The 27,866-nt window shown below is 50.0% G+C and overlaps 2 protein-coding genes across 2 annotated transcripts in view; one reads left to right on the forward strand and one right to left on the reverse strand.

Annotated features, from left to right (window-relative positions):
* The window catches only part of MMP24 (matrix metallopeptidase 24), a 42,082-nt gene extending 16,260 nt beyond the window's left edge, over positions 1 to 25,822 (forward strand). Inside the window, exons 2-9 of the mRNA XM_074347193.1 lie at positions 2,022 to 2,170; positions 6,277 to 6,393; positions 7,886 to 8,190; positions 15,628 to 15,789; positions 17,809 to 18,023; positions 20,166 to 20,304; positions 21,735 to 22,001; positions 23,901 to 25,822. Of these exons, the coding sequence (XP_074203294.1) occupies positions 2,022 to 2,170; positions 6,277 to 6,393; positions 7,886 to 8,190; positions 15,628 to 15,789; positions 17,809 to 18,023; positions 20,166 to 20,304; positions 21,735 to 22,001; positions 23,901 to 24,238 (1,692 nt within the window). The 3' untranslated portion in view covers positions 24,239 to 25,822. The remainder of the gene's footprint in view (positions 1 to 2,021; positions 2,171 to 6,276; positions 6,394 to 7,885; positions 8,191 to 15,627; positions 15,790 to 17,808; positions 18,024 to 20,165; positions 20,305 to 21,734; positions 22,002 to 23,900) is intronic.
* Positions 25,823 to 26,526: 704 nt separating this feature from the next.
* MMP24OS (MMP24 opposite strand) lies at positions 26,527 to 27,782 on the reverse strand. The gene is made up of 2 exons (XM_045521018.2): positions 27,624 to 27,782; positions 26,527 to 27,539 (listed from the first exon to the last, which is right to left on the reverse strand). The coding sequence occupies exon 2, from the start codon at positions 27,534 to 27,536 to the stop codon at positions 27,330 to 27,332; it is 207 nt and encodes a 68-aa protein (XP_045376974.2). The 5' UTR covers positions 27,537 to 27,539; positions 27,624 to 27,782; the 3' UTR covers positions 26,527 to 27,329.
* Positions 27,783 to 27,866: the final 84 nt, after the last annotated feature.

Consider the following 27,866-nt stretch of genomic DNA (forward strand, 5'->3'; position numbering starts at 1 on the left):
ATTCATCTCTGTATCCCCAGAGCCTGCAAGCGCCTAGCAGATATTCAGTGTCCGATAATGTTAGCTGAATGGACACAATAAATAGCTACCGTGTGTCAGGAACTTCCTGGGCACCAGATATAGAGAGACGAGTAAAACACAGACCCTACCCTTAAGGAGATCAGAGTCTGACACAGAAAGTAATAATTAGAGCCCAATATTATAAGACCTAAACTGTCTAAAACAGTGGATGTAGGGAGCAGAAAGAAAATAGCAGGGTGAGGAGTGAGGCAGGTTTTCCAGAGGGAATAATTTATGGACTGAACTTTCAAATAATGAAAGATTTTTGCCAAGAAGTACGCCAGGCAGAGGGGAAAGACATACAAAGGCATGAAAGAGAGTCAATGTTTGGGGAAGTGCAATAAGTATTGAAATCCTGTGCCAAAACTGAGAATGAAAAACATGTTTTAGATATCAAATGGGAAAGAGATAAGGTTGTTGCTCTCTTGTGGATTTTTTAAGACTTTATTATTCTGACTCTTTGTTTTTAATCAGTCAGATGGATTTCATCACAAGGCAGTAAAGATGTGATAGCCACCCTGGGTGAGATAAATAATCACTTATTTATAGTTTCTGGTCTTCCTCCTTCCAAAGATGGTTTGATTTAACTTGTCATAACAAACGCATCCACAATAAGACTGTTCATCGAGAAACAAGAAGCAAAACTATAGATGGGAAGCGGTAATATGGCTTCCTGAGTTCTTTTTTTCCTCATTAACTCACTCAGTGTTCAGGATAATCCTCTGAGGATGGGTGGCAGGTTCTGTGTGGATTCAAGACCAGCATGTAGGTGTGTTCCTTACAGGACATGCTTGCAGATTCCACAGATATATAGATGTGTTTTCCCCATTTTCCTCTGGTTAATTCAAGTTTTCATCCCCTCATGTTTGTTGATGAGAATAATCATCTTTACTTTTCTCTCCTTCAATTCATTGAGCATCTTTATCCTGGCTACCTTTGGATTCTCTTGCCCTTTTAAAGTTTTTCTCCTTTGTTTTTTTTAATGACTCCATTCATAAAACTTAGAAAACAGAAAAGCACAGAAAAAAGAAGTCCCCTATGATATTATAACAAAGGATATTCACATTAATTCTTTTCTTATTTAAAGAAAAATGTTGACATTATTTCAGACTTTCAGAAAAGTTTTTAAGAATAGGACAAAGAATTCCTGAATACATTTCACCCAGATTCCCCAACTCATTACACTTTATTACATTTACTTTCTCTCTCTACATATACATGTATATTTCCCTAAATCTATTTAAGAAAAAGTTGCAGACATCATGCACATTTATGTAAAATCTGAAATACTTCAGTGTGAATTTCCCCAAAACAAAGAATTCTCCTGCATGCCCAAACTATTATTTTTTAATATGTGCCCTTCCAGGCTTTTTTCTATGTATATATTTATGTATTTACATTTAAATGAAACAATACATTGTCTTGGGATTTTTTTGTTTGTTTATATTAATTTATAATAGGTTGCCTTTTTGGAGGGGTTAGCAATAAAGACTGTATATAATCTCATGCCAATGACTATCCCCCAACACGATTCTTTAGCAGACTGATGTTGGACACAATGGGTTCCTGGGTGGCACAGCATTTTAACAGGCCCCCTGCTTCACAGAATGAACTGTTCTTGTGCTCTTGTGTGCCTAGTCAGATGTCAGTGGAAACCACTGAATAAATGGTAAAGAGGCAAGGAGAGTACTAGAAAGCCTTGAATGCCATTTAACCTTTATTCTGTAGCCAGCAGAGATCCAACAAAAGGTTTATAGCAGAAGAGTAAGCCAACAAGACCTGTGTCTTCTGTAGATTTATTTGACAGTGTCTGCAGGAGGGAGTGAAGGAGGGAAAAATCAGAGCATGAGTCCATAAATCCCTTGGGTAAAATGATCCCTAGTTTCAAGGGCAAATCTCTGCCCAGGTAGAACAGAGCCTTCTCCAGCATAATGCACTCTTTTCTTTCCCGTGTCTTTCAGAACTGGTTAAAGTCCTATGGCTATCTGCTTCCCTATGACTCCCGGGCATCCACGTTGCACTCAGGGAAAGCCTTACAGTCCGCTGTCTCCACTATGCAGCAGTTTTACGGGATCCCAGTCACCGGTGTGCTGGATCAGACAACAATCGAGTAAGATTTGCATAGGACATTGTGCCTTTGAACTTTCCAGGCTTTCATTTGGGTTCATGTTTGTCATGGCCATGCCCATTCTACCTTCCTATCTTTTACTCCTGCAGTGTCACTCATCCTGGGTCCCCTTTCCTATGTGAGCTGGGGATGTGCTCTGCCACAAACTTGCTGTGTGACCTTGGACAAGATGCTAAACTCTTCTGGGCCTCAGTTTCCTTATCAGTACAATAAAGGGTTTGGTTATTAGATGGTCTTAAATCTCCTCTGACTCTAATAACCTGTAGGTCTGTGAATCAGACCTCTGGCATTCCCTGAGATGTGCGCATCTCTCTTGATACAGAGAATTCTTGAGTGATCACGCAAGTCCTGTTCCACTTTTCCCATTTATCAAACATCTGCTGAATGCATGCATGTGCCAGGTGCTGGGCTTGGGCCTATGATCCCTGTCCTCCAGAGGCTCATCATTTAGTGAAAAATACCAGCACCTAGCTACACTGGTCTAGAACTCAGAAGGAAATACTGAGTTCTATGGAGATACTTAGGAGGTAACACTAAATCAGCCAAACCACAAGGATGGTTTTACACTCAGGGAGAGTGTCAAGAGGAGGAAGAGAAGAGCGCTAGGCGTGGAACCCACACAGCAAGGGGAGAAGGACCAGCCTGAGAAGTGGAGGAAGCCTGGGTTGGTGACACCGTGGCAGGGATGGGGGATGGTCAGCAGCGTCAGCTGCAAGGTGGCCAAACAGGAGGCCAAAAGGGGTCTGCTGGGTTTAGTAACAAAGAGGCCATTGAAACCTCCATGGAAGCTGGCGGCAAAGTCAGACTGCAGTGGGGAGAAGGGAAGGTGAGAAGTGGGGTTGGCAAAAGTAAGGACATCTTTCAAGAAACTGAACAGTGAAGAGAAGGAAGAATAGATGGCAGCTAGAGAGGGATGAATTCTGGTTTGTTTTAAGATGGGAGAGAGTCGAGTATGTTTTTTGGCTTTTTTTTTTAAAGGAATAGCCATGAAAGTTATTAAAGCTGTTTATGAAAAACCATTACTGCCACAAAGGCATGGCCAAGAGCTGGAGCATTTCCCAAGGAGGTGGTGAGGGGTGGGACCTCGAGCTCGGGTGGAAAGAGACAGCAGGGCTGAGGAGGATGCGGGAAGTCAGCAGAGGACAGGAAATCCAGCCAATTGTGGGTCCCTTGGGTGAGTCACTCCTTGAGATGATCATCTCTCTGGGCCTCGGCTAGTTCATTTATAGAGGGGAGTGTTGGACTCTCAAATTCTAGTTTCCATTTTCTTAAGCTTCTAAGCTTTTAAAATTTGGTGAGTCTGGAGTATTACTATCCTAAAATTCTGTCCAAACATTTTCTACTCCTAAGATTGTCTGATTGTGAGATGGTGAAATTCTCAGATAATACATTTGACTGCTCCTACGATCTTGCGAGTACAGCGGACTTCTTGGCCCTGTGGCCTCACGAGCGAGCAGTTAAAGGGAGCCTGACCGCCTTTCAGCATGGAGGTGATTCTGTGCAGGCCTCGAGGCAGCGCATCCTGGGGCAGGACCACTGATGTCTCTGCTGAGGCACCACCTGGCCTTGGGTTTTGCTCTGTTCCAGAAAGCCCCAGGCCTGTTGGACAGGGTTCTGAGAGTGGCAGGTGGCGGCGAGAGGAGGAGGCAGAGGGATCATCTGAGGGAGGAGGGCGGCAGTTCCCACTCACCGTTCTGCCCCACCTCTTTGTAGGAAGGTGGGGGGATTGCAGGTTGGGAGGCATCGGAAGGAAGGTGCTCTTACCTCATCCCAGCCCTGAGTGGGGAGGAGTCTGGAACTTAGAGACCTAAGTTTCAACTCTAGCTCTGTGACCTTCAGCAGACACTGCCTCTCTCTGGGCCTGTTTCCTCCCTGGGGGCCCTTCCAGGTCCCGCTCAGCCTCACTGTAGCAGAGGTGGCTCCTAATTCTCTTCTTAGATACTATTAGTGAAAGGAAGCTAAATTAGCACTGTAATGCTTTCTCTTTTTTGGAGGGGAGTAATTAGGTTTATTTATTTGTTAATGGAGGTCCTGAGGATTGAACCCAGGTAGATTACTAGCACTTTAAAGTATTATTTTTGAGTGCCTACCTTGGGAAAGGTCACACATGAATCACTCATTCATTCATTCAACAAACATAGTTCCTCTAACCCAACTTTGTGCTAAGCATGGTAAAAGAACAGAACAGAAAAGAAAAGCCCCAGCTTTTGTTAGTTAAATTGCATTAATTAATAATTCATTCATCCGTTCAACAAAGTTCCAGTCCTGCCTCACTGTTGGTTATGTTTTGCAAGCTGCTCTATTTATCTGTGTATCTTCTCCTTTGTCTGTAAAATGAGAATCAATAATTTCTGATTACCTCACAGAGTTAATCAATTTTTTTTTAGAAAAAGAAAATGAATAGTGAACATTATAAATGTTTATACCAATGCATGTTATTATTACTAGTACGTCTTTTATTATTGATTTCTGAGTATGGACACTCTAGGCAATGTCGAGTGTACAAAAATGAGTAAGACTGGGTTAAGTCCCTCAAGGGGGCTTTTCATATTTGGTTAAAACAGTCTGTGTCTCTTTTTCTCTCTATTACCAAAGGCAACTGCTTTCAACCACTGCAGATGAGGTCAGCCTGTCTTCCCTCCCAGCAATCCCAGTCTACAGTTTAGTGAGTTGGTCATTAGGGTGGCATAGGGACATAAAATGCAAAGATGGCCCTTCCAATCAGCCAAGATCTTTTAAATCTCCTACCTGGCCCCTTTTTTATGCCCCCAGTGAAGTCCCAGGCTTACTGTTTCCTAATGCAACTTAACTTGACAACAGACAGTTATCAGGATTTACTTAATTCCAGGCACTGGGCTAGCTTCTAAGGACACAGTGATGAATATGACAGAGTTTCTGTGCTCAGAGAGGTCACCATTTATTAGAGGCAATAGACTAATAGATTTTAAATCATAATATAGTATAGGAAGTTCTGTGGATATAGTATAGGCTAATATAGTATAGGCTAAGTCCTACAGTTGTTCAGCCACTCTTTGAACACCTAGAGGGAAAGGGAATTTGTTGTCTTCCAAGCTATGCCTTTCTTTTTACAATGGGATAGTTCTCATTCATCCATTCATTCATTCAACAAATCATTCTCAAACACCTTCTGCGTCGGGCACTGTGCTGGCACTGGGGGTACAGGCAAGGTTCCTAACCTCATGGAGCTTAGAATCTGGTAAGAGAGACAAAGAATAAATAACAAGCTGAATATAATGTAATTTCAAGCAGTGATACACACTATGAAGAAAAATTAGGCAGAATAAACTGATAGAGGTGGGAGGGGAAGGCTATTTTAGATAGGGTGGGCAGGGAAGTTCTCTTGGAGAGGGTGACATCTGAGCAGAGATCTTAATGAAGTAAGGGAACCAACCAGGTGAAGAAGAGCATGGCAAGCCGAGGGCAAAACAAATGCAAAGACTCTGAAGTGGGATGATCAGAGTGTGTTCAAGGCACAGCAGGGAGGCCATTGTAGCTGGAGAAGCGTATGTGCAGGGAAGGAGGGTGAAGGTGTCCTCGGAAAGAAGACAGGGGCTAGATCACACAGGGGCCGTGGCCAAGGTGAGGGATTTGGATTTTATTCTAGGTCTTTGGGGAAATCATTGAAGGGTTTAAACCAGGGAGTGATGTGATCTCATTACATTTATGGAGCATTTTCACATATACTCACTCCTTTGAGGCTCCTCTCAATCTAAGAGCAGCAAGAACTATAATTCTTGTGTTGCAGATGCAGAAACTGAGGCTCATGTTGATTCAGTCACTTGCCTGGGCTCCTGTGATTAGTGGGAGCGCTGGAACGAGGAAGCCCATGTCTTCTGACTCCGTCTCTTACACAACAGCGCTTCTTCATATTCAATTATGAGTGAATGAACTGATGAATTGATCAGTCAATTGTGATCCTGGTGGGGACCCCATCAGAGCCAGGGACGCAGAGTCAAGGTTAAGCGAGCACATTGCCAGTCAGCCTGGGACTGGGGACTCTGCAGTGCCTTCCTAGAATGTCCAGTGACTACAGTATTTGTGTGTATGTGTGTCCTCTCTCTGCCCAGGTGGATGAAGAAACCCCGATGTGGTGTCCCTGATCACCCACATTTAAGCCGTAGGCGGAGAAACAAGCGCTATGCCCTGACGGGACAGAAGTGGAGGCAGAAACACATCACCTACAGGTATCTTGAATCCATCTCCTACTCCTTGGCTTTGGCTCCGTCCTCACTCTGTTTATTTCGGCCTGAGTTTCTGAGGTTCACACTGTAGGTGGGTCTGTGATCAGGGCCAGGTTCTGAGAGCTTATGACATTGTCCCGTCCCCACTGTAGCATCCACAGGCTGCTGGGTTTCCAACTTCAGGTTTATTTGGTCCTTAAGGGGCTCATGAGTTATGTTCTGTTTGGATTCCTATAGTTTTTAGCTGAAGAAAGTGGGGTATGGATGGTTCAGTAACTTTCACCTGGGATAAAGAACCACAGTTGAACTCAGCCTCCCTATCTCTGCTTGCCAAACCCCACTCCCTCCAATCTAGATCCCCTCCCCAATTAGCCTGATGGACTTCAACTGAGATGTCCAGCACAGAGTTCCTGTTGTTTCTTAAGGAGTGTAAAGAACTGGGAACTGAATTATGACAGTGTCATCCCTTGGCTGTCTAGGAAAACCAAGGGCAAAGCAGGATCAGACTCCACGTCAGACCAGTGACCAAGAGCAGGGAAGATGGAACCCATTGCAGCAGACACAGTCATCAGGACTCAGATGGGGTGGGGCAAGGGCCAGGCATGGGGCAGGCTCAGCTCAGCCCCGGCTGGCACCTCTCAAGTCTGATTCCACCTCAGCTGGATCCCCTGAGTTCAGGAGTAGGATCTAAGACAGAGATCCTTAGAGTTGAGCTAAGGGCTCTCCTGCTCACAAGCTGTAGGGACCAGAACAGGATTTTTTCCAGAAATCTGACAAGAGAAGGAAACTTAAGAAGAATCTGGGCTAGAAACCTAGATAGACTCTTAGAGTCTCCTGAAGAGGCCGACTGGATCAAGAGAAAGAAGAACTGGCTTTTAACCCATCTCTGACCTTAACTTCTATCACCCAGCCTCCCTGGGCTTCAGTTTCCTTAGCTATAAAAGAATGGGTGAATGAATAATCTTCGCCCCAGGTGTTCACAGGGCAGAGCAGCCAGGGTGGTGATGCTCCATTGTGGAGAACCATGCAGTCTAGACACAGTAACCTTAAAGAGTTAAATCTATAACTGATTCAATCAGTTGCCACCCTATACCAGCTTCTAGGTAGACAAACAGCAGTAGTTGGTGCCAAAGATTTTTTAAAGGGATGTTTCACTTAAACTCTCTACTGTTTAAATGTTTTTATAACTTTTATAAATGTATATATTTTATGTATTGGGAGAAAAACTTAAAATTTAGAAAATGCCATGCACCAACTTAATTTTTTTCTACAAATTCAACACAGACATTTTCAGAGATCAAATATAAACCACTGAGTAAGGGGCGGGGGTGGGGACCCAGAGCCTTGCCTACCCAGCCTCTTCTTTAATCCCTGGGGTACCTCAGCAGAATTTTAGGGTTCAAAATTTGAAGACCACTGGCCCCCACAGTCTCTGATGTTTATTCAGGTCTGCCAGTCTCTGGTCCTCCCTATTAATCCTTCTCTCTCTCACCAGCATTCACAACTACACCCCAAAGGTGGGTGAGCTAGATACACGGAAAGCCATTCGCCAGGCTTTTGATGTGTGGCAGAAGGTGACCCCGCTGACCTTTGAAGAGGTGCCATACCATGAAATCAAAAGTGACCGGAAGGAGGCAGACATCATGATCTTCTTTGCTTCTGGCTTCCATGGCGACAGCTCCCCGTTTGATGGAGAAGGGGGATTCCTGGCTCATGCCTACTTCCCTGGCCCAGGGATTGGTGGAGACACTCACTTTGACTCAGATGAGCCATGGACATTGGGAAATGCCAACCACGATGGTAAGGTTATGAGGGGCAGGGGGTCAGCTCTGCATTGCTTGGCTCTCAGGGACAGAAGCCCTGAGGGACAGTTTGGAGGATACCATGGCTGAGTTCCCTGATTTCTAGAGATTCTTGTCCAAGAACTAACAACCAAAGAGGGTGGAAACTGGGGTCTCTGATAATATTCAACATTTGATCCATCAGGGCCAGGGCCAGAAAGATGGGTCAGATCACTTAGTAAATTGTCTTGTTGGACTGAGTCAGGAGGAGGGGTTAGGCCATGAATAAGAAGATAAAGTAATGGATCAGAGGCTGGAGAAAAAGGTAAAAAAGGCATTAAAGCTGAAAGTGGGGTCTGCAAGTGGTAGGCTCTGGCCTGACTGATGAGGGCTTCAAAGGCCATTTTGTGGGAAGACATGACTGACCCTCTCCCTGTCAGCCTCACAGATGAATAACAGGCTTCATAATCACTCTAGCATCCTCTGTGCAGTAATAGTAACAATACTCTTCAGGTTGCGAGAGTTCCTCGTCAGTATTTACTCACGAGGCACTTGCTTAGTAAGTAGGCAAGTGTACATCATCAGGCCCATTTTTAAGATGAAGAGTTTGAGGCTCAAATAACATAGCTGGTAGGATGCAGTGCCGGGCCTCAAACCGTAGTTCAACCACCTGGCCTCGTGACTGGGGTGAGTCATTCACCTTGTGTCCTCATCTGTAAAATGAGGGGCTGGACTGGGTGATCTCTAAAGTTCCTTTCAACTCTAATATAATGTGATGCCCACGTTCAAACATTTTAAAAAGATGTGGTCTTTGCCCTCTGGAAGTCCAGAGTTGGGTGAAGAGACAGGTGTGTGCGTAAGTAACCCTGTCACAAGGCAGATGCACTGAAGGATGGAGCAGAAGTGCCAAGAAAATGCAGTAGGGCTTGAGAGGAGAGAGGGACAGAGGATTCCATCCGATTCTGTTTCAGAGAATAATACATTAGAATTTGTATGTTAATATTCTAAGGCCTATGTCAAGTGTTTTCCACATACTGTATAATATGTATATGTTATTATCACCCCCATTTTACAGATAGGTAAACTGAGGTATAGAGAAACATTAAGAAACCTACTAAGGTCCCATAGTTGGTGAATGGTGAAATAAGGCTTTGAACCTGGGCATTATGACTCCAGAGCCCATACTCTAAGCTACTATGCTGTTTCCATGGCTCTCAAACTGCAGGGCACGCCAGAATCACCTAGAAACCTTTTTAAAGAACAGAGATTCCAGGCTCTGGGCCCCTAACCTCTTGCTGTTCAGATTCTCTGGTACTGGGGTCAGGCCTGGGAATCTGCATGTGGTTGAATAAATTCCCCCAAGTGCTTCTGATATAGGCATTTCATTACCTTGAGAAACGCCATCTTAGTCCCCAGAGTTACCCTAATTGGCCTGATCATAAGAATCAACAGAGGTTCTTGTTATAAACATGGATTCCCAGACTCTTCCCCTGGAGATTCTAATTCTTCCGCTTAGGCAAGTTTGGGAAACACTGGGCCCACTTTTCCCTTGGTAAAGCGCCAGGCTGATAGCAGACTTGAAAGGCTGTTTCCAGAGGCTGTATCTGCTGTCTGTAGATAGGGACTGCCTCCTTGAGGACATTTCATATCTTTGCATGGATCAGTGATCTCGACTCCTGGCCTGTCAAAGGTTCAGGAGGTGATTTGGCTCAGCCTAGGCAAACATGAAACTGCTAAATTTCTCTTCGTTTCCCGCCCTCTTCTTTGGTCCTCTTTCCTATTCAGCCCCATTTCCTCTGCCTGGAATCCCTTCCCTTATGTCCTGGATGTGTTTCCTGGCTTTCTGAATGCCTGTTCTTTATCTCGTTCTTATTCTTGGATCAGTGTCAATGAATGGTGGTCTGTGCTAACTGATAAAAGTGTGAAGAGAAGAGAACCAACATTTTTGAGCCCCTGTTACGTGCCAGGCACTGTTAGCCGATAACAGCTATAGCCCTGAGAGAGATAAATGAATTATTAAAACGCTGTTGCCCAGAGAAGGCACTGGGAGGACACTCCTCCGCCCTGCCCTTCCCAGCTCTGGGCATGCATGTCCCACAACCACTCTGTGCTGGTGGAGACCTTGAGCCAGTCTCAAAATCCTGAAAACTTCTGGTGGCGTGTGTAGGAAGGAGCTGGCACCTGTGGAGGGGCCTCCTCTCATCTGTCCCACCCCATCCTGACAAATGACTGACAGTTGGATAGAAATTCCAAGATAGCGAATGTCTTCTTTGGACTAAAGTCAGGACTTTTCTCTGGAAAACCAAACAGGAACTATCTAGATGCAGCTTATAACCACAGCAAATAGACCCCTATGAAGTGGAATGCAGCCATTGCCCTAGGATGGATTTTGGAAGGAGAGGAAAGGAACCAAGAGTGATGGAGCACCTGCGTGTTATCTCTTTTAATTTCCACATAAACTCAACAAAGGAGAGAGTGCAGCCTCCTGGGAACTTTTTGTTTGTTGGCTTTCTTCTCTATTCTAAATTACAGAAAATTTCAAACTGACGAAAGTAGGGAGAATGATACTATGTAGCCCGCAGGCACCCATCACTCTGCTTCAACAACGATCAACATTACATCAGTCCTATTTCATCTACCCTCCCTCCTCCTTTACTTTTTGGTGATGTATTTTAAAAGAAAACCTCAGGCACAATATCATCTCACCTGTTAATACCTTAGTATATACGTCTAGCAGATTATTTTCAAAACAACCACAAAATCATTATCAAACTTGACAAAATTAACAATTATTTCTTATATTGAATACCCAGTTTGCATTCATTTTTCCAAATACCTCAAATACTTTTACAGTTGTTTGCCTGCATCAGGATCCAGACAGCATCTGTACATCATTCGTGGTTGACCTGCCTCTGAAGGTTTCATTTACAGAATCACCTTGCTTCTCTTTGCCCCCATAAATTTGTTGAAGAAACTGGGTCATCTGTCCTGAGTAGAGTCATTCAGGCTTGACTAGATTCAGGTTCACTTTTAACATGTCTCTCTTCCCCATACATCCTGAATTTCGGTCATTAGATCTACAGGCCTGACTGGATTCACTTTTTTGGCAAGAACGCTTCCTGGGTGGTGCTGGTCCTCCCTGTTGCATCACCTCAGGAAGCAGGTGTGATGTAGGCTGTCCCACTTTTAATGATGTTACGGTTGAGCAGTTGGTTCAAGCCTGTCAGCCTAACCCAACCACTGTAAAATTCACCTGGGGAGCTTTATTTTGAAAAGGTTGCCTGAGCTTGAACCCCAAATTCCTGAATCAGAATCTCCTCCACCTGGGTTTAAAAGGCTCTCCTGGTGGGGAGGGTATATAGCTCAGTGATAGAGTGCATGCTTATCATGCATGAGGTCCTGGTTTCAATCTCCAGTACCTCCATTAAAACAATAATTAAATAAACCTAATTACCTCCCCCCAAAAAATAAAAAATAAACCAAAAAAGAATAGATTTGAAGTAAAAAAGAGCATAAAAATAAAATAAAATATTGCCTTTTTTTTTTGAAAAATAAAAATAAAAGGCTCTTCTGGAGGACCACTAGAATGTAAAGCTGATTCTGATTCTCCACCACTTTGGATTCTGTGTGAAGGGTGATCTGACCCACCATACCTTTAAGCTGATTTGGGGGAGTCTTCCGGGCATCCTCTGTTCTCATCTCTTTCCAATGAGTCAAGCAGTGAAGTCAGCAGAATTCAATAAGCTCTGCTGGGGAAGGAGCCCAACCCTGGAACGGGAGAGACGGGAAGAGTCATCAAGACCAGCCCCTCACAGGGGAGAGTCCTCCTGCACTTACTTCAGTGACTCTTCCCCACCCTGGGAGCTTGACCGGGCTGGGTGACAAGGAAGGTAAAGTTCTGAGTGGTTAAAAAGTTCACAGTTAGTGAGTGGCAGAAGAATAGGGGGGGAAAGCCAAGGAACAAAAAATTCCCAGGAGGCTGCACTCTCCCCTTCGCTGAGTTTATGTGGAAATTAAACGAGACAATATGCAGGTGCTCAATCACTCTTGGTTCCTTTCCTCCCCTTCCAAAAGCCGTCCTAGGGCAGTGGCTGCATTCCAGTGCATAGGGGTTTATTGCTGTGGTTATGAGCTGCATCTGGATGGTTCATGCTTGGTTTTCCAGAGCAAAGTCCTGACTTTCGTCCAAAGAAGACATTAGCTAGCTCAAACCCAGGAATCTGAATTTTTAACAATCACTCCAGTTGGTGCTGCTGCAGATGGTCTAAAGACCATGCTTGGAAAAACACTGAACATTTGGCACTGTTCTGTTCAGGCTGTTGTCCCCTTACCTCATCAAGCACAGAGCTTTCCCTCAAGGAGTTCATAGTCCTGGGGCAGAAGGGAATGTGCTACTGGCTATGATGTAGGATGGAAAGTGGTCAGTGCCATAAAGATGGTTCATATATACTGCTGGGAGAGTGTAGAGGAGGAAGCACTCACTGCCAGTGGGGGGAATCAAGGAAGGCTTCCTCAAGGATGTGGCATTGAGCTGAACTTTGAAGGAATAAGGCTATTCCATGTGGACGGGGCGGCACTGACTAAAGAATAGAGGCAAAGGGAAATGCTGTAACCTTTTGGTGGGTTGCAGGAGTCAATGAGATGGGACTCACCAAAGATGAAGGTTATAAGAGAACGGAAGGAAGCAGAGACAAGGTACACTTAAGTAGCCAAGTAGACTGTTGGGTGCTTGCTAGGAGGCCCAAGGACTTGAGTTCCCAGCTCACAGGAACTCTCCCTATTGAGGATACTGGTCCTTCAGACACAGCTCATGACCCTGCTAGTTAACAGTGATAGTGATAGTTCTGTTCCTGGAGGCGGTATGAGTGCTTTACGTACCTTGCCTCATGAATCCTCGCCCCATCCTTATGATGAAGGTACCATTGGTCCCTTCGTTTTACAGAGGAAGAGATTTGAAATGCCACACTGCTAGGACATGGCAAAGCCAGGATTCATTGCAGTCTGGCTCTCAGGGACTGCACTTCTGACCACTCTGCTTCTCTGCCTCTCACCCTCTTGGAGAGTGAAGCCCCTAACAGCCTGCTGCCCATTAAGTAAGCACTGGGGTCTTCTCCATCCCTCTGCTTTTCCCTACAAGCTCCAGGGAGTTCTCCTGCCCCTCCCCTCTCCTTCCAGCTCCCTAGAGCAGCCCCTACTTGACAGATCTCTCAGGTTTCCGAGCAACAGATGCCACCTCTCCAGCTCTCTTCTGCCTTTTGGTCCCTGGACAAACCTACAGGCCCCTTTCCTTCAAGGGCTTACTCCTGTTCTCTGCAGATACCCAGGCACGGAGGTTAACAGAGTAATAGACACAGGCTGAAGACAAAGGCTTAGAGTCTCACCAGGAGCTCAGAGCCCTGCTTCCTAGTTCCCAGCTGAGTTCCCTGTGGATGGCCCCTGAAGAAGAGCCTGGTCAGGAGACAGAGGCCCAAACAGTTTGTCCCAGGTCGAAGGACAGTCCAGGAGCAGAGCCAGAACTGGACCCCAGGAAGCAGAGCTGCCTTCCGCTGGCCCTAGCAGTTGCCTTTGTTTGGGATGGAGCTCAAAGATGAGCTCACCCTTCCCCGCTGCCAGAGGGACCAGGCAGGAACTGGGGGAGGCCTGGTATCCTTGTGCCAGCTTGCCCTTCCCCAGCAGAAGGCCAGCCCCAGGCTCTTGGCCAACCTTGCGCTGATCTTGCCTATCCCCCCTTTGCCGAAGGTACCGGTGGTGTTAGCAGAGCAGGAGGCATGCATGTGTGTGACTGGGTCTGCCCTGTGGGCTCTTCCCCCTTCCCAAGACCTTAGCCAGGAAGGACAAACACAATCTCTAGCCTCACCTGACCCTCATGGGCCCTCAGCCGTGCTAGGGTAGGGCAGCTCTGCCAGTGACACTGGGGCCAGAGTGGGCACTAGGACTCCTGACCACCTCCTGGGCTCCTGGCAGCCTCCCCTGCACTTCAAGGTGGCAGGAATGGGCTGTGCTGTGCCTCGAGGCTGGGCTCTAGAGGCAGGGCTTAAGGGGCATTCAGATGCCAGAGGTCAAGGCAAGCAGGAGTCTATAACTGGACATACAGGGGTCAGGACTGCTGATTCAACAGCCTGTCCCACTCCCTGCCCCTCGCATTTCTTTCACAAAGCTGGTGCTACTTAATCCCCCTCGAGTCAGGCCTGGCCCTGTCCCAGGCCTGATCCAGAAGCTCAGGGGAGTGGGCTTTAAGAGGATCTGATTGCTGGAACTCCTGTGTCCTTATGCTTCCTTTCTGGGCAATGGGCTTGTTCCAGGCACCAAACTTCTGTCTTGTGCATGGTAACAACAGCTGCCATGCACTGTCCCACCCTTTACATGAATTATCTTATCCAATCCTCACACAACCCCATTGTACAGATGAGGAAATTGAGGCTGGGAGGGTAGACAGTGAATCTAGCCAGATTCACAAAGCTGGCGAGGGCAGAGCTGGAAATGAACAAGACCTGCCTGGCTCAGGGGTCCACGCTGATGACCACTACGCCGCGTTGCTGCCTCAGCTTCACACTCGGGATTATCCGTGGCCCACTTTCAGCCCCTGAACCTTGTTGTTTCCATTTGCATTTGAATCCCTGTGTTGATCTTGGCCGCGGTTCAGTTCTCTCAGGACTGAGATGCTGCACGACCAAGGCCACGCCTGCCCTGGGTCTCTGAAAATGACCTCAGCCTGCCGCCCCCTGGCTCCCCTCTGCTCGTCCCACTCCCTCCACCTTGGCACAGGCCCGCTTCATCTCTCACCTGGACCCCTCATACTGGCTTCCAAACTGACCCCACTGATGCCCCTGCCTCTGGTCTCATCACCCTCTAATCCTTCTCCAACTGCAACCAGAGTGACCTCATCATGTCACCACCCCCACTCCTGCTTAAACCCCCCACCAGCCAAGAAGCCAATCCAAATTCCTTTGCATAGCATCACAGAGCCCTGCTTGCCAGCCTGGCTGACCTCATCTCCCTCTGGCCCTCCCCTCCGGCTTTGTTCCAGAGCCAAGTGGAATGAAACTGCTTGTCCCTGGATCTTGTTTAAGGCATGCCCTCTGCCAGGAATGCCACCCCCACTGCTCTCCCTCCCCTACCCCTGAATCCATCCTCCCAACTAACTTCTTATCTTTCAAGACTCAACTTAAGCTTCACCTTTATGAAGCTTTCCCTGAACATCTTTCCTTCCTTCCTTCATTGACTCTTCTCTCAGAATCCTCACTCGACCCTTAGAGACAGCTAGTGAAGCACCTGGAGCACTAATTTTGTTTCTCTGTCCCTATCTGCCACTATATAGAGAGTTCTGGAAGGCAGGGATGGGTCTGATTTCTCTGTATCCCAGTGTCCAGCATAGGGCCTGATACGAGGCTTATGCTTGTGACTGACAGACACCTAAGTGGGCGCCCTGGGCACCTCTCCATTTCCCTCTCCACAGGGAATGACCTCTTCCTGGTGGCAGTGCACGAGCTGGGCCACGCGCTGGGACTGGAACACTCCAACGACCCCAGCGCCATCATGGCACCCTTCTACCAGTACATGGAGACTCACAACTTCAAGCTGCCTCAGGATGATCTCCAGGGCATCCAGAAGATCTATGGTGTGTGGCCAGGGAGAGGGGCCGTGGCTCTTTCCTCGGCGCTGGGATAGGGGGTCGGGGGAGCTGCTGTGCCTCTGATCGCTGTCTGGCCTTTAGAGGCCTGTGACGTCTTTGCTTAACCAGAGAGGGCAAGGCTACTCCCGCCCTCCTTTCCTGCACACTTGGGAAACCTAGGGGAGGGTCTGAGCTGCAACTGGGAGGGACAAAAGTGAGCAGAGGGCCACCCACTCCCCTTCCACACACCTTCCTCCCACCTCCTGTGGTTCACACTCAAGGGGTCCCATCCCTAGCCAAGAGATTCACACATCTGCCCAAGTAACGGTGATACAAAATGATGAGTATTATTACCAGAGCTTTTTTTCTTAAACAAGAAAAAATGAGAGACTAGGCTGACAATCTTGATAAGATCTGAGAGGTTCTTGTCGAGACAGTTGAGATGGGAAGATTCCCAGTTTAGTAAGCAAATGCATGTCCACATGACACATTCCCCCACAGCCCCCAGGCTACGGAACATAAGAGGAAGTCTCCCTCTGAAGGCCCTGAGGACCACACAGAGGAGGTGGCCCCACTCAAAGCCCGGAGGATGGGGAGGCTCTCCATAGGTGAAGCAGCAGAGAACTGGATGGGGTGGTGGGGACTGGAAGGCATTTTGAAAATAAAATGGACCATATTTGCTGATAGATTAGACATAAGTGTGAGGGGAAGGATTACACCAAGGCTTCTGGGTTTTGTAATTGTGGAGTAATAGGACTGACCTCTGTATGTCAGAGATCTGGGCTGGAATATTGATTTGGGATCTTTGGTGTCCAACAAGGTAGCCACTAGTCACATGCGGCTCTTTAAATTTAAACTTATATTAATTAGAATTAAATAAAATTAAATTTCCTCTGCCACACTAACACCTAGTTGCTTGTTTCAAGTACTCAATAGCCACATGTGGCTAGAGGGTACTATACTGGATGGTGCAGATATAGAGGATCTATGTCATCACAGAACATCCTATTAGACAGCTCTAACATAGAGGGTCTTAAAAGCCATGAACCTGGATGAGATCACTTAGGGCAGAGATTCTCAACTTGGCTGCCCATTGGAGTCACCTTGGGATTTCAATTTTTAAAATACTGATACCCAGCCCTCACCCCACAGAGATTTGGCTTTAATTGGTCTGGGGTGTCTCCTGAATATCAGGGGCTATAAGAACTCCCTAGGTGATCCCTTAGCCCAAATTGAGAAGTACTGACCTCAGGACCAAAACAGAGAAAAAGAGAGAAGAGGACCCAGGGGTACCTCAGCTTTTCTAGCAGGGTGGATAAGCAAAGGCTGCTGGCAAAGGAGGCTGAGAAGGAACAGCCCAGGAGGTAGGAGGAAAACCAAGACAGTCCAGGGTTCTGGAAAAGAGAAAAGAGTGTTTCAAGGAAAATGTTTCTATGACCTTGCTACTCAAAGTGTGGGCCCCAGATCAGAAATTTTGGCATCACCTGGGAGCCTGAAGAAAGGCAGAATCACAAGCCCCACCCCAGACCCTCTGAGTCACAATCTGCATTTTATCAAGACCCCTGGATGATTCATACTAACATCAAAGCTGAGCCAAATAACCCTTGGATTTAGCAACATGGAGATCATTGGTGATCTTGACAGCAGTTTCAGTAGGTGATGGGGCAGGGGCCATTTGGAGCAGGATAAAGAATGAAGGGGAGTACGGAAATGGGACCAGCGTGTATAGAGGGGAGCAGAGAAAGAGCGTATGGGTCACTGAGCCTAAGAAGGGACATGTTCTCTCTTGTAACAGGAGAGAAGAAAGAAGATACCAGATTTAGGGATAGAAAGAGGAGGGTTCCTATTTAATGGCTATTTTCAGCTATTTTCTCAAAGATTGGGGAAGGAAAAAAAAAAGGGAAAGGGGGCTGGAGGCTGGCGTGTGACGGACATGTCTTAGAGCTGCCTGGGTGATGATGAGGCTGTGGCAGTGGGAGGCTGGGAATGGCTGGCCCCACTCTAAGACACAGACCCTCTCTCCAGGACCCCCTGCCGAGCCCCTGGAGCCCACAAGGCCCCTCCCCACGCTCCCCGTCCGCAGGATCCACTCACCATCGGAGAGGAAGCATGAGCGCCAGCCCAGGCCCCCTCGGCCACCCCTGGGGGACCGGCCATCTACACCGGGCACCAAGCCCAACATCTGTGATGGCAACTTCAACACAGTGGCCCTCTTCCGGGGCGAGATGTTTGTGTTTAAGGTAGGACCTAGGTGCTCCCCTCCCATTCTTTTCCCCACCATGGAGCAGAAGGCTGCTACTCTGGGATCAGACCTGTTAAGGGGCCTGGATGGGAGCTGGCCCAGAGGCCAGGACACGGGGTCTCTTTCTGGTGCTGCTGGGTGAATGGACTTGTTTCCAAGAGGGAGGGGGGAAGAGTGGAGACCCTGCCCCTTCCCAGGGGTTAATGCTGGGGAAAAGTGCTGGAGACTGGCTTCTGGTCTGTGACTCTGAGCAGGTCACCTCCCTTGTCTGGACCCCAGTTCCTCCACCTGAAAGCTGGGGAGTCACTTCTCTAATGAAGGGTATGTGAAGATCAAATGAGTCATGGCTGTCAAGATGGTGGCTTGGAGTAGGGACTGATGCAGCGGTGTCTGAGTCTGTCTCCATGTCCTGCCAGGGCTGAGGTTGGTTCCTGACAGAAAGCTGGCCAGGCTACATATTGTCCCTTGTCCTGCTCCTGTCACTCTAGCCATGGACTGGCTTGGGGTCAGCCTACTTTGTGTATTGTAGCTGGGTTCTCAGGAAGACAGACTCTGAGGCAGTGTTTGGGATGCAGGATTGTGACCAGGGAGTATCTTTGGTATTATTATGATTTCTTTTTACTAGAGATACTGGGGATTGAACCGAGGACCTTGTGCATGCTGAGCAGGCGCTCTACCACTGAGCTATTACCCTCCCCCAAGGAGTACCTTTAGGACCCATGTCTGTGGGAAGGAGGGGGAGAAAGCAGGACTGGGCAGGAGGAGAAGATAAGCAGAAACTAGGCCCACTGCAGACCCGGCCACCCCCACAGGGAGTTCTGGAGTTAGAATGGCTCATCAGAGTTGTCCCATGTTGGGCCCTAAATGGCTGGAACTTTATCCAGTCATTGGATGAGGAAGGGTGTGACCTTGGGGGAGTTCTCTGAGGCTGAGGCCAACCCAGAAAGTTTTACAGTGGAAAACTGCCTGCTGACCACACTCCGGGCCACCACGGCAAGAGGGCCTCCACTAAAAGGGATTTGGGAAGCATATCTCTGTCATACAGGGTGGTTGTGGAGGGCTGCCCCACTCCCCTGTGGAATCCTCCAAGCTTTGGATCTGACCACAAGAATCAAGTGACAGGGGTCAGCCCCAGTCTTGCCCTCACTGAATGGCTCTAGGAAAGTCACTTGGCCTTCCTTAAGACTCTGTATATCTCAAATCTACTTAACATGGGGCTGTGAAAGTCAAAATGAGGTTTAAAACACTGGATGTGAAAGTGCTTTGTAAAATACCTTTCCAAAAAAAGACCAAATCATTTCTAGCTTTTATACCATCTTTTACAAACCACATTCATTCCTCTGCATCCTTGGATCCTCCAACCGAACAGTCCCCAGGCAAGTCTGGGTTTTATCACCCACATTTACACATAAGAAAACTGAGGTCCTGGGAGGTGACAGGCCTCACCCAGACTGCCTACCATCCAGGGGCTGCAGTGGGACAAGGCACCAGTTTGGAGGGCTTTTTTCACACTCTCAGCCTATTAAGCTGCCATTTTCTCAACACCAACTACATGCCCTGTTCTATTCTAGGCTCTTCACCTATAATCTCTTATCTGACCCCCTTTCATTGCCCCCATTTGCAGGTGAAGCTCTTTAAGTACTGGGTCCCAGGTCATGCAGCTGTAAGTGGAGGTCTTGGGGAAATTTCCACAGCTTACTTCCCATGGTCCTTGCCCTCCTGAATGGAGCCAGCCATGAGGAGCACATTTTGCCCAGGCTCAGCAATTACCCCTTGCTTCCCACAGCCTGGGGTGTGGCCCTGCTGATGTCAGTGACTCTCTGCTGCCCTCATGTGGTCATCCCAGGCCCTGACATCATCTCTTCCAGCTCCACATCTCCTCCCACCAGGCCTATCTGCTGGCTCTGTCTCAAGGCCCACTGGGCAGCAAGCATCCTCAGGAGCCTTACATGAAGAGAGTTGATGAGCATCCTGTCTTCCAAATAGGGCTTTGAAAGTTAGAAGCTGTAAATGGACAGACTTCATGGAAGGTTGCAAGGCTGGGACCAGGGGAAAGTGTTGGGTTGTTGGAGTCTCAGCCCCAGGCTGAGATCACTGGATTCAAAGGCTATGCCTCTTTCTCTCCTCACTTAACCCCCAGGATCGCTGGTTCTGGCGCCTGCGCAATAACCGGGTGCAGGAGGGCTACCCCATGCAGATTGAGCAGTTCTGGAAGGGCCTGCCTGCCCGCATAGACGCAGCCTATGAAAGGGCTGATGGAAGATTTGTTTTCTTCAAAGGTAATGTAGCCTGTATGGAGGGACCTGGGAGGGTTCCCTGCCCTTCTCAAGACCCTCTTTTCCACCTGTAAACTGAAAGAGGCAAGGTGAGAGGCAAATGCCCTGCATAGGTCCTTCTAGCCCTAACAGAGACGCTGACCTCTGACAGGACAGATCCCTGCAGGCAGGCAATAAATAATCTGGGGAAATCAAGTCAGAGTGTGGTTGTTGAGGGTCTGTATGTGCCAAAGTTGGTGGGGCGACAAACCTCACCCACATGAAGTAGAAGGTGGTCCAGGCAACTGAAGACCATCCAGTGCTCCATGGAAGGCCATACTGTCAGTTCTGTAAGAGCCTGGAGGGAGGCGGTCACACAGGCTGGAGAGGTCAGGGAAGGGGGAGCTAGCTGGATGGCAGGCCCACCCCGTGCTAGGTTGTTTCACTTCAGTTATCCTGACTCGGGCCAAGCCTCAGAAGGGCAAGATACAGAGAGTTAGTGAGAAGCAAGGAAAGCATCCCAAGAGGAATGAGCAACATGGGCAAAAGAGCAGCTCAAAGGGCCTTAAAAGACCCATGGGACAGCCATGAAGCCCCACCAGAGAGCTGTGAGAAGTGGCCTGGAAAGGTGGTCAGGGGAGAGTCCTGAGGAGCCTTGGTTGCCTGGCCAGACTGTGGCCTTGATCCATTAGGGCAGGGCTGGAAGTTCACTCACTGTTTCTGAGCAGCAGCGAGCCAGGAGGCAGGCAGCAACTGGGGCAGAGGAGGGGAGGCCGTTTCTGAGATGGCTGCTGGAGTTGAAGAGAGAGAGTCTGTAAGGCCTGTACCAGGGAGGAGCAGTGAGGCTAGAAGATTAAGAAGGCCTCGTGAGAGGGTGAGTGCCAAGAGGAGAAGGAAAGAGAAGGTCAAAGGTGATGCCACCTTCCTAGGGGCCCTGGGAGGCAGAAGGTTGGTGAGGGACGGAGCCTGTAGGGGAGATGAAGAATTCTGGAAGCTGACTTGGAGATGCCCAGAGGCCGGTGGGCGATCAGGGTCCTGGGTCTGGTGCCAGGTCCACTGGGAGAGCAGCTGTGGGCCTCAGCCTCAAGATTTGTGTCACTGGTGGAAGGTTGGGGGAATACTACGTGTGCGAAGACATGAGAGGCTGAGGTCACCCAGAGAGAAGAAAGGAGCAAGTCACATGAGAGGAAAAGAGGGCGGGGCACCGAGCCTGGGCAGCATGGGCCGAGTAGCTTGGGATCTGAGACTAGATTCTGGCTTCTTGCCCCCGAGCTCTGCCTGGGCCTAGGGGCCCCAGCCTCTGCTGCAGGGATCAAGCAGGTCTAGGCCTGTTTCCCCTGATAGTCTGGCTCCATGAATGACTTCAGGCACATGGATGATGGGCAAGTGGCTCTAGCCACAACCTCTGCCAGTGAATGACTGGGGACAGCTAACCTGGATCTTCTTGGTCACAGGTGACAAGTACTGGGTGTTTAAGGAGGTGACAGTGGAGCCTGGGTACCCCCACAGCCTGGGGGAGCTGGGCAGCTGTCTGCCCCGAGAAGGCATCGACACAGCTCTGCGCTGGGAACCTGTGGGCAAGACCTACTTTTTCAAAGGCGAGCGATATTGGCGCTACAGTGAGGAGCGGCGTGCCACAGACCCTGGCTACCCTAAGCCCATCACCGTGTGGAAGGGCATCCCACAGGCTCCCCAAGGGGCCTTCATCAGCAAGGAAGGATGTACGTAAGGGTCTGGCCAGGTTGGGGGGGGTCTAATTTCATGTGGGTCTCATCGGGGCCTGCGGGCATAATCTCAGGGTATCCAGGTTTGAGAAACACTGCCTGGTGGCAAAGACATATTCACACAGTAAATGAATCCTCTCTTACCAGCTACCAAGTCATAACTTCTTATCTGCAGGAATGCTTTGCAATAGAGAGATGTTTTCACAGACTGACTTAATTTCCTCAGACAGTATTTCTCTAACAGTGGTCCTCAGATGTACTCTACGAGTTCCTCGCATTATCAGACCTGAAATAATGGATGTGGTAGTTCAAAGGTGCTTTTTCACAGGGCTTGAAGATAAGAGAGAGAAGCCTTTTTCATTTATGAGACATTTCCTCAGGTCCTCCTGCAGGCCAGGCTGGCTCACAGCCTCTATCCCCACCAGACTAAAAGCTTCTCATGAGGAGGGGTCGGGTCTTGCCAGGTGCAGAGTGGGTATCCATGAATGTTTGTTGAATCCATCTCCAATGATCTGGTCAAAAGTACAGACTGGAGCCAGTCTGGTTGGTTTCATATCCTGCCTCCACTACTTACTATGAGTTTGGGCAAATCACTTCATTTCTGCATCTATAAAATGGGGTAATAATGGTGCCTACTTCATAGGGCTTTGTGAGGACTGAGATAAATTATGTAGAGCACTTGGCCCATGCCATGTAAGTTTTAGCTGTTATCATCATCATCATCTTGTCAGTGTGTTTTAGTTTATATGGAATGACAAGAGTCATTCATTCATAATAATTACTGAAAGACAGGTTGTGTGGGAGGGCTGGGGATGGAGCTTGGAACAAGACTTGCATTGCATCCCTGGCTCCCAGTCTAGAGGCAGAAAACAAATAAGGTGGCAACAAATGCAGTAAGGGAAAGCACTTGTGAGAGAGCATGTAGGCAGAGGGCCACATCAGAGAGGGTCATCAGGAAGGGCTCTCCAAGGAGACGTCACTGGTTAAGAAAGCCAACAGCTACAGGGGCAGAGCTGCTATTTGGTGGCTCTCCTGTGTACCTGATGCTTTACACACATGGTCTCACTCTCTGGGGAACCTCAGAGACAGGTGACATCAAGAACTTAAGCCAATGAAAGTTCCAGCCAGGGTGGGGAGCCAGCCAACAGGAGAGTTGCTTTGCCTCTGTGGACTGGCTGGGCTGATAAAGCTGCTGCAGTGGGGCTTGTGGTGGCTGCCAAGCTCTGCTGCCTCCTTTCCTTCCAGCCCCTCCTCCAGCAGGGTCCCAGCAACCCTGCAATCTGTGTTGCAAACTCATGTGTGCTAAGCCAAAAAAATCGCTGATAATCACAAAGAGGTGGCATCCACTGTTGACAGGAGGAGTCTTGCTCACTGCCTCCCTTGGCTTAGGCAGGAGCTGGCTCAGCCCTAAAGCTATGGAGACAGTGCTGTCCAAGCCCTAAGTTGGGGGCTTGATCTGACCCATGTCAAGGGGCTGTGGGGAGGATGGGCACAGTATGACAGAGCTGTGCCCCCCAGACTGAGGAGGGTCCTGTCTGGGAGGCACAAACTGAACTTACTAATTCTACTCAGTGACTCCCCAGGACCTTTAAGATGACAGTGGGTTGTTCCAGGTCCTGGGTGCCCCTCTGCAGCTGGGCAGGTCAGACTCCGTGACCAGCCACACTATCTGCAGGGTAAACCAAGCACTGCATACCTCCCACCTCCAAGTGTTCCAGTACGCCACTCCCACCACCTCATGTGCCCGTCCCTCCTTCAGGGCTCCTCTGGGGCTCCTCCCGGGTGGGAGAGGAGCCCCTCCTCCACGCTGCTACAGCACCCTATGCCCTGTCACACTGGCCTAGAGCAGGTGCAGGAAGTGCCTGGGAGTGGTGATACTGGACCGTGTTTCTGCAGATTATACCTACTTCTACAAGGGCCGGGACTACTGGAAATTTGACAACCAGAAACTGAGCGTGGAGCCAGGCTACCCACGCAACATCCTGCGTGACTGGATGGGATGCAACCAGAAGGAGGTGGAGCGGCGCAAGGAGCGGCGGCTGCCCCAGGATGACGTGGACATCATGGTGACCATCAACGACGTGCCAGGCTCTGTGAACGCAGTGGCTGTGGTCATCCCCTGCATCCTGTCCCTCTGCATCCTGGTGCTGGTCTACACCATCTTCCAGTTCAAGACCAAGGCAGGCCCTCAGCCTGTCACCTACTATAAGCGGCCAGTCCAGGAGTGGGTGTGAGCAGCCCAGAGCCCTCTCTGTCCACTCGGTCTGGCCAGCCAGGCCCTTCCTCACCAGGGTCTGAGGGGCAGCTGTGGCCACTGCCCACCAGGGCCAGCAGGGCCCCAGGCCAGGGGTCATGTAGCTGAAGTGGTGGTGCCTTGGCCTAGGCTGAGCATGGGGCAGGGAGTGATGGTGGCTGTGCCCCAGGGTGGGTGTCTGGCACCCAGCTGCCAGCCTTCTGTCCTGAGTAAACTGTTCCCTAGCAAGGGAATAAGTCAGGCCCTATAGGAAGCAGGGACCATGCCAGGAGGAGGCCCTGTTGTCACTGCATCATGTGGTGTCCATGAGGTACTACAGCTCCATACCTGGCTGGGCCCAGCACCTTCTGTGGGAAACCAGCTCTAGCACTCTCAGCCCCATCTGGGAGATGCCACCAGTCCTGGTCCCCCGTTGCCAACACCTGCTGGTCAGATGTCCCCTCACCCCCACCTCACTGTCCTCCAAGGCTACAGGACCCCTACTGCCAACACAGTGGGCAACAAGTCTGGGTTTCCCCTGCTGGCAACAGCAGATCCCTCAGGAAACCTGCTCCACATGTCAGGGTCTCCTCTGAGACCCAGGATTTAGGGTCACAAGCTGCAGGCAGGGCTGTGGCCCAGCTGGGTCTGACAAGGACCCAGCTGTCACGTCGTGAATATTTCAATGTCCTGTCACTATTGTTTAAAGTCCCATTCTGCAAAGGCTGCTTGAAGCTTTAGGTGAATTAGAGGTGACTGTCTTGGTGATGAGGCCAGCCCTCCCTTCCAGCGATAAGGACAAAGGTGCTGCTAAGGCCACTCTAGTGCCCAGACACCCAGGAGCTGGGCCCTGCTTATGAGGCTAAAGGGCTGGAGCAGGAGCTAACCTCACCTCTGGAGGCTGATCTGAGTTTTTAACCATCCTTACTGCCCCATCCCTCTCCCCATTCCCCTACTCCCCAGCCCTGCTCCAGCCTGTGACTTGTGGCCTAGGGGCTCAGCCTGACTAGTTAGGTGAGACAGAAATGGCTCCAGGCCAGCACTCTCATGGCCTTGGGGTAAGGGCCCAGGGCAGCCTTCTGAAGTGCTGAGCCCATGCTCTGAGACTACAGCTGAGACGGACTCAATCTCTCAGCCCAGAAGCAGTGTTTATACCATGAGTTTGGCCCTCACTAACCCAGCTCACTGGGCCCTTCTTCCTGCACTGCTTCTTGAGAAAGGGCACCAGCAACTGGTAGCAGCCCCAAGCCTAGGGGCCTGCCCTTCACTGTCTCCAGCAGGAATGCTGAGGGCTTGGCTTGCCTCACTCCAGCCCAGTAACAGGCAGCCCTGCATGTCACTGAGGAGCTGTAGGCAAGACCAATGGGTTCAGCGATGTCCACTGGCTCTCTGCCAAATCCAAGGGGAGGTGTCAGTCTTCAGGTGTTACCAGGGCCTGAGATGCCACCCTGGGCCTTGCCTCCACCCTGTGGCCTCTGGGCTTTGGGTCCGCTTAACCTGTAGCAGACAGGGACTCCTGCTGCCCTGGGAGCTGTCTCAAGCAAAATCGCTCTTGTCCCAGAGGCACCTACATGGGTCCACTGTGTTCCCTGTCATCATCCTTGTTTTTTTCTCATTTTGGCCAAGGGCGGGCTCCCTGGGGCGGGTGGGCAACAACTGCAGAGATATTAGTGATTCATAGGTTTGTACAGTGTTTTATACTTTGCAAAGCACTTTATTAGCTCACCCCTGTCCACGCACATGTAACTCATGTACGCCCTGGGAGGTCAAGGGTAATTCTCACTGTGCCCTCAAATGAAGCACAGAGAGGCCATTACCTGCCCAGGCCATCCAAGCGGGCTGGCTGGGCCTTGAGTTCTCACCGATGGACCCTTCTAGGGTCCAAGATGAGATCAGAAGTGTCTCTTTTATCCATCTTTTCTTGGCCTCCCTTCTCCCCTTTCTGGTTCCTCTCCACTCCTCAGGTTGGTGCTCTCACTTCTTGAAAGCTCTAGGCCCCCCAGGCTCCCCACTGGCTCCTGGTACTACCAAGGTCAGCTGAGAAAGAGCAGGAGATGGAGGCAGGCAGCCCAGGCTGCAGATGTGAGGGATGCAGGGCCAGGCCCAGAGAGGGCTCAGCCTGGAGGCTTCCAATCATGGATTCTCCTGCCTTGTGTCATCTGTTTGTCCATCATCCCGGGACTGGGCAGACAGACAGAGGGGCAAAGCACTGGGGGCTCCAGAGCCCAGCCTCCCCTCAATCTGGGGAACATCACAGCATTTCAGTGTCAGTCACATTTTAAACTGATCAGCCTTTGTATAATGTTTTTTAAATCATTTCTAAATAAAACAAAAATACAGAATGTGTCACTTCCCTGGGATGTGGGTACAGGATCGGGTTCTAAGAGTGACGTTAAGAAGCTTCTGGGAGAAGAGGTACAGGGCACTTTGTGGTATCTGGGAGCTGCCCCATGCATCTCATCTGCCAGCCAAGTAATCAAATGTCCCCATCTCCAAAAGGCTGGCCTTGGAGGCCCACTGTTACTGGGGTCCCAGGAATACAGGCTGATAATACTAGGATGGCACCCAGCGTGGTGGAACAAGCCCTTGCAGGAGAAGTATGGGCAGGGTCACCGTGGCAAGGTCTTTTCTGAGGTCAAGGTACATGGTGCCACGACCAGGAACAAAAGCAAGAGCCCAGTTTTCAGCATGAAAGGACAGACAGGTGAGGTTAGGCCCGCAGCCTTGGAGTCTTCTTACCAAAAGCCCTGGCCTGGTTCTGGAAGCCAGTGACGAGGGAGATGGCCCCAGGAACCAGACGTCTGGAGAAACTGTGGTGTGAGGACGAGCATAAAGGTCTGAGCTGGTTTGGGTGCTGGCTGAGAAGCGAACAAAATTCGGGGAAGTGGGAGGGGCCAGAGGCAAGACGGTGCCCCTAGGCGAAGCTGCAGAGGCTTCTTGCCAGTCCCCCGTGGGCTCCCGTACTCTCCGCGCGTCTCCGGGTGGGGGAAGGTGACGAGAGACACCGGGCAGTGGGGAGAGACAAGGGCCCGTCCAGGCGAGGCGGACGGAACGACCAGAGGCGACGGGTAGTAACTGCGGGGGACGGCGAGTCAGTACCAGGAGGTGCAGACGATGAGGAAGCGCACGTCGTCCAGCGGCCCCCAGGGGCTGGGCTCGGGCTGGGGCCGCCCAGGGCCCTCAGGCGCCGAGGGCTGGGGCCGCCCAGGGCCCTCAGGCGCCGAGGGCTGGGGCTGGGGCCGGGGCCGGGGCTGCGCGAGCTCCCCCGAGCCCTGGCCGCCGCTTAGCTGAGCGCCCATGTTCTGCAGGAGGAGAGGACGGTCAGGTGTGGGGCCTGCCGCGCACCACCCCCGGCCCGTCCCAGCCCGTCCCGGACCACCCCTCACCTCGCGCCGCCTCAGCCGCGGGTCAGTAAGATCCCAGCGCCGCACCAGCCTCCGCGCTCTGCTCGCCTGCGTAGCGACGCCCGGGAGGGGCTGACGGCTTGACGTCACCGCGCACGACCCCGCCCCCGGCCACCCGGCCTGAAAGTTTCAGGGCGCAAGAGCCGGGTTCAACAAACCTGATCCCACTCACCAGCAACCGGCCAAACCTGCCCCAAAGTCCCGGACCCCACCCCAAGAGCAGCT

Source organism: Camelus bactrianus, chromosome 19, assembly GCF_048773025.1.
Source record: "Camelus bactrianus isolate YW-2024 breed Bactrian camel chromosome 19, ASM4877302v1, whole genome shotgun sequence".
Taxonomy (NCBI): domain Eukaryota; kingdom Metazoa; phylum Chordata; class Mammalia; order Artiodactyla; family Camelidae; genus Camelus; species Camelus bactrianus.